The sequence below is a fragment of the Hylobates moloch genome, unplaced genomic scaffold (genome assembly GCF_009828535.3).
Source record: "Hylobates moloch isolate HMO894 unplaced genomic scaffold, HMol_V3 SCAFFOLD_5, whole genome shotgun sequence".
Classification (NCBI taxonomy): Eukaryota; Metazoa; Chordata; class Mammalia; order Primates; family Hylobatidae; genus Hylobates; species Hylobates moloch.
In genome coordinates this window covers 104,075,527-104,082,137 of record NW_026652280.1, presented here as the reverse complement: position 1 = coordinate 104,082,137, position 6,611 = coordinate 104,075,527, and the positions used below count along the sequence as shown (strand labels likewise).

Genomic DNA, 6,611 nt, shown 5'->3' with positions numbered 1-6,611 from the left:
GGGCAACAGAGCGAGACTCTGTCTCCAAAAAAAAAAAAGATGAAGTCTCGCACTGTCACTCAGGCTGGAGTGCAGTGGCACAATCTTGGCTCATTGTAACCTCCACCTTCTGGGTTCAAGCGATTCTGCTACCTCAGCCTCCCAAGTAGCTGGAATTACAGGCACCCGCCACCATGCTCAGCTAATTTTTTTTGTATTTTTAGTAGAGATGGGGTTTCACTGTGTTGGCCAGGCTGGTCTCAAACTCCTGACCTTGATCTGCCTGCCTCAGACTCCCAAAGTGGTGGAATTATAGGTGTGAGCCACCGCGCCCGGCTGTAAAACAATTTTTTAAATTTGAGACAGGGTCTCACTCTTTTGTCCTGGCTGGAGAGCAGTGGCATGATCATAGCTCACTGCAGTTTTCAACACCTGGGTTCAAGCAATCCTACTGTCTCAGCCTCCAAAGTAGCTAGGAGGACTACAGGCATGCAGCACCATGCCCAGCTAATTTATTTTTGTTTTTATTTTTTGTAGAGAATAGCGTCTCATTGTATTGCCCAGCCCAGGCTGGCCTTGCACTCCTGGCCTCAAGCAATTCTCCTGCCTCACCCTCCCAACACTGGGATTACAGGTGTGGGGTTACTGGGCCTAGCCAGTTTTCTAATTTTTTTTTTTTTTTTGAGACTGAGTCTTGCTCTATCGCCAGGCTGGAGTGCAGTGGTGCAATACTGGCTCACTGCAACCTCTGCCTCCCAGGTTCAAGCGATTCTCCTGCCTCAGCCTCCGGAGTAGCTGGGACTATAGGCGTGCTCCACCACGCCCAGCTAATTTTTGTATTTTTAGTAGAGATGGGGTTTAACCATGTTGGCCAGGATGGTCTCCATCCCTTGACCTCATGATCCACCCGCCTCAGCCTCCCAAAGTGCTGGGATTACAGGCATGAGCCACTGCACCCAGCCATTTTTTTTAAATCATATTTTTTTAAAAAATACAGATGAGATCTCACTACGTTGACCAGGCTGGTATCAGACTCCTGGCCTCAAGTGATCCTTACATCCTCAGCCTTCCAAAGTGCTGGGATTACAGGCATGAGCCATTGCTCCCAGCCTAGTTTTCCAATTTATTATTATTAATGGTTTTTTTTTTTTTTTTTTGGAGACAGTGGTCTCACTCTGTCACCCAGGCTAGAGTGCGGTGGTGCAGCCTCCACCTCCCAGGCTCAAGAGATTCTCCCACCTCAGCCTCCCCTTTAGCTGGGACTACAGGCACGTACTACCACGCCTGGCTAATGTTTTGAATTTTTTGTAGAGGCATGTTTTTTCACCATGTTCCCCAGGTTCATCTTGAATTCCTGAGCTCAAGCTTTTCTAATTTTTTAAAGGCTAAACAGACTTACTGATTTTTCTTCTTTCCATTTCTGAAGGTATTCTCTGCACTTATGCCTATTTATTCAGGCACTTGGCTTTCTGTTAATAAATGCAACAAAAATCTGTTCTTTCCCTCTTTGTCTTCCATCTGTTTAATTTCCCAGTGATGTCCTTAGAGGACCCACTCGTTGAAAACATTATCTCTGTCAGCATTTAGGAGAATTTGAGAAATGTTTTTCCCTTTGATATTCCTTAAATGTGATCTAGATTTGAGTACGTAATCTCTATGGAAATCCTCTGTATTTGATGATGGGATGTTGCACCTGTGCTACTATAACCACTGTTTGTTGAAAAAAATGCTTTTCTGTGACAGAATGGTGCAGATGTGAATGCCAAGGACATGCTGAAGATGACAGCTTTGCATTGGGCCACAGAGCGCCACCATCGAGATGTCGTAGAGTTACTTATCAAATATGGAGCTGATGTCCATGCTTTCAGCAAATTTGATAAATCAGCCTTTGACATAGCTCTGGAGAAAAACAATGCTGAGATTTTGGTCATCCTCCAGGTGTGGTTCTTTTTATACTCTCCAGAGTGTACGTTAATTGAAGTTAAGGATTTTTTTGTAGGAGTTGAATCAAAACTGAATTTTCTCTATTTTATTAAAATAGCACTTCTAATGTCTCAGTCTTGTGACTCAGTGTCATTAGTATCTTTAAAATACACATATATGTATAGAATATATATATAGTTGTGTGTATGTATACACACATATTTTTTTTTATATATTTTTAAATATATATATTCTATAAAGCCCTGAATTAATCATGGTGATTAAAGAACCATGTTGTGGCTAGTACCAAAAACATTTATTTGGCTTTAGAATGTCTTTTTCTCCATGAAAATTTCCCTTTCTAATTAAATTTGACTTGGGACAGTATTAAAAGTTACTTGATGTTTTCTGAATATTCATCAACTGATGTGAGACAGTATACAGATGCTCCTTAACTTATGATAGGGTTACTTTGGATCCGTTTATGATAAGTTTATGCAGGTGTAACCCCATCATAAGTCAGATCACTTTCACACCATGGCAAAGTTGAAAAATTGTAAGTTGAACCCTTGTAAATTGGGGACTATCTATGAAACTCTAAAGCATATTGAGTGATAAGGAAGCCACTTCAGAATTTAAAATTAACTATGACGATTTCGTCTTTTTTTTTTTTTTTTTTGAGGCAGAGTCTCACTCTGTTTCCCAGGCTGGAAGGCAGTGGCATGATCTCAGCTCACTGCAGCCTCCATTTCCTGGGTTTGAGGGATTCTTCCACCTTAGCCTCCCCAGCAGCTGGGACAATAGCCACACACTACCATGCCCAGCTTATTTTTGTATTTTTAGTAGAGACAGGGTTTCGCCATGTTGCCCAGGCTGGTCTTGAACTCCTAACCTCAGGCAATCCACCTGCCTTGGCCTCCCAAAGTGCTGGGATTACAAGCAGCCACCATGCCCGGCTGTGTCCCATTAATTTCTGTTTCCCACCCCCGCCCCGAGATGGAGTCTCACTCTGTCGCCCAGGCTGGAGTGCAATGGCACGATCTCGGCTCACTGCTTGGATTCAAGTGATTCTTCCTCCTCAGCCTCCCGAGTTTCTGGGATTACAGGCACCTGCCATCATGCCCAGCTAATTTTTGTATTTTTGTAGAGACAGGGTTTCACCATTTTGGCCAGGCTGGTCTTGAACCCCTGACCTCAGGTGATCCGCCTACCTCGCCCTCCCAAAGTGCTGGGATTACAGGCGTGAGCCACTGCGCCCAGCCTGCCCATTAATTTCTTAAGCCAGCACTGTACATCAGGGAACAATAGGACAGAGGATATAAAAATTAACAGGACGTGGGCCAGGCGTGGTGGCTCACGCCTGTAATCCCAACACTTTGGGAGGCCGAGGCAGGTGGACCACCTGAGGTCAGGACTCCGAGACCAGCCTGGCTAATATGGTGAAATCCCGTCTCTACTAAAAATGCAAAAAAAATTAGCCCGGCATGGTGACGTGTGCCTGTAATCCCAGCTACTCGGGAGGCTGAAGCAGGAGAATCACTTGAACCTGGGAGGCAGAGGTTGCAGTGAGCCAAGATCGCACCACTGCACTGGAGCCTGGGTGACAGAGAAGGATTCCATCTAAAAAAAAAAAAAAAAAAAATTAATAGGACATGAAGTGTTCAAAGCATGATAAAAGTAAAGACAGGCAAGAAAATATTATAATATTGCATGATAAATAGATATCTAGTAAGTGCCATGGGAGCACAAAGGAGGGAATAGTAGAATGTGAACTGAATATTGAAGTAGGCAGAGAAGTGAGAAAACTATATTCTAGGCTAGAAAAAGAGCAAATCAAAGACAGAGGTGTGAAACAACCTAGAATGTTCAAGAAAAAGTAGTTGAGTGATGAGAGAATGGGCAAAGGAAGTAGAGTTTGGGAGTGGCAGATGCTAAGCTTGAAAGTTAGGCTGGATTCTGAATGTAGGGATGCTTTACAGCATGTGAAGGAGTTTGAACTGTTATGTGGGCGATGCATTTGGATAGAAGTTTTTAAATAGAGGACTGATATGTCTAAATTTGGTTTAAAAAGATGATTGTTTGGAATGCGGCACACACATGAGAGAGAGACACTTAATGCTAAATAACTATATGGTGACTTTCATTAGGCCAGGCAAGGGCCAATGAGAACTTGAACCAAGGAAGTGCTACTATTTCGCCATGTAGCGGTACTACTCTTCCCTCCACTTACTAGATGTCTATTTATCATGTAATATTGTAATATTTTATTTCCTATCTTTAATTTTATCATGCTGTGAACACTTCATGTCCTAGTGGAGGATAAAGGAAAAGGCCAAATTCAAGAAGGAATTTAGGCCAGGCGTGGTAGCTCACGCCTGTAATCCTAGCACTTTGGGAGGCTGAGGCGAGTGAATCTCCTGAGGTCAGGAGTTCAAGACCAGCCTGGCCAACATGGTGAAACCTCATCTTTACTAAAATACAGAATTAGTTGGCTTGGTGGTGGGTGCCTGTAATCCTAGCTACTTGGGAGACGGAGGCAGGAGAATCGGTTGAACTTGGGAGCTGGAGATTGTAGTGAGCTGAGATCGTGCCACTGTACTCCAGCCTGGGAGACAGAGTGAGACTCTCAAAAAAAAAAGAAAAGGAATTTCACAATATCCAAAGAATGGATAACCTGTTTCAATTGAAGCTGTTAGTCAAGGGGATAATTATATATGAAAAATAGTCATTTCTGGCTGGGTGTGGTGGCTCATGCCTGTAATCCTAACACTTTGGGAGGCCGAGGAGGATGGATTGCCTGAGCTCAGGAGTTCGAGGCCAGCCTGGGCAACTCGATGAAACCCTGTCTCTACTAAAATACAAAAGAAATTAGCCGGGCATGGCAGCGTGCGCCTATAGTCCCAGCTACTTAGGAGGCTGAGGCAGGAACCCTGGAGGCAGAGGTTGCAGTGAGCCGAGATCGCAGCACTGCACTCCATCCTGGGCGACAGAGTGGGACTCTGTCTCAAAAAAAAAAAAAAAAAGAGAGAGAGACAGAGAAAGCAAGCAAGCAAGCCATTTCCGCTGCATTTTCAGTATTTTTTTTTTAATTGATAGGTGGTCTATAGATTGGTTAGCCCCTTGAACTTTCAATTCTTTGTTTAGAGGCCTTTCATAACTGGACTTTTTAAAGTAGTGATTATGTTTGTAGAAAATTGCTTCTGAAAGTAATAAAGATAAGCTACTTTTCACCAAAATTGAACAGATATCCCTGGAAGCAAAAGTACAGCATATGGAGCGAGACTTTAAAATCTGGCACTTCTTTATTTGCTTGTTATATATTCTCTTAGGAATTTCTTCAATGGCAGAATGGAACAAGTAGTTGGACAAAACTTTAGAGAATATTGGTCTCTGTAGATACTCTGCAGGGATCTCTTGCTAGCACACTGACTTGTAGATAATTAATCATAAAATGTTAGTGCTGGAAATTACTTTTTAGACTATTCAGGTCAACTCTCTCATTTTTCTTTTTTCTTTTTTTGAGACGGAGTCTCACTCGTTGTTGCCCAGGCTGGAGTATAATGACGCTATCTTGGCTCACTACAATCTTGGCCTCCTGGGTCAAGCAGTTCTCCTGCCTCAGCCTCCCGAGTAGCTGGGATTACAAGCACCCGCCACCATGCCCAGCTGATATTTTTGTATTTAGTAGAGACAGGGTTTCACCATGTTGGCCAGGCTGGTCTCGAACTCCTGACCTCAAGTGGTCCACCCGCCTCAGCCTCCCAAAGTGGTGGGATTACAGGCATGAGCCACCATGCCTGGCCTGACTCCCTCATTTTTCAAATGAAAAAAACAAGATTCATAGAGGTTAAGTGAATTGTCTAGAAGTTTTTGCAAATAATACACCTTTGCTTTCCTGAAGTAGGAACAAGCTTTGGAAAGCAACCTAACAACTCTGTTAGCCTGGTCTGAAAAAAAATGGTGGTCTTAATGAGAACTCTGATCTCCCTGGGACATTGTATATGGGAACTAGTTATGATTGATAGAGCATTGGGGTGGGAGTGGAATATGCTGTTCAGTAACTGTGTAATTGAATAATAAGTGTTCTTGGGCTGGGCACGGTGGCTCAAGCCTGTAATCCTACCACTTCAGGAGGCCAAGGCGGGCGATTTGCCTGAGCCCAGGAGTTCTAGACCAACTTGGGCAACATGGCAAAACCCTGTCTCTACTAAAAATACAAAAAATTAGCTGGACGTGGTGGCGCGTGCCTGTAATCCCAGCTGCTCAGGAGGCTGAGGCATGAGAATTGCCTGAACCCAGGAGGTGGAGGTTGCAGTGAGCCGAGATTGTGCCACTGCACTCCAGCCTGGGTGACAGAGTGAGACTGTCTCAAAAAAAAAAAAAAAAAAAAAAGAAAGAGAAAAGAAAAGCTAGTAAGTGTTCTGACTGAAATATCCTGCCTTGTTTGATAGGAAGCAATGCAGGATCAGGTGAATGTTAATCCAGAGAGAGCCAACCCTGTGACTGACCCTGTGACTATGGCTGCTCCATTCATCTTCACATCAGGAGAGGTTGTTAACCTCGCAAGCCTTATTTCTTCAACCAACACCAAAACAACCTCAGGTAATGTTCTGATAACATGAAATTTATTTTAGACTCAAAAATGAACAGAACCCTAGATTTTCCAAGAGATGAATGGATACCCTTTCTGATACTCCTTAATTAAAATA

General features: G+C 43.4%; 1 protein-coding gene across 9 annotated transcripts in view; it reads left to right on the top strand.

Annotated features, from left to right (window-relative positions):
- GABPB2 (GA binding protein transcription factor subunit beta 2) overlaps positions 1-6,611 on the top strand; it is a 57,037-nt gene that overhangs the window by 23,598 nt on the left and 26,828 nt on the right. For all 9 annotated transcript variants that reach the window (XM_032154709.2, XM_058439297.1, XM_032154708.2 and 6 more), the window contains 2 exons: positions 1,723-1,917; positions 6,354-6,504. In XM_032154709.2, the coding sequence (XP_032010600.1) occupies positions 1,723-1,917; positions 6,354-6,504 (346 nt within the window). The remainder of the gene's footprint in view (positions 1-1,722; positions 1,918-6,353; positions 6,505-6,611) is intronic.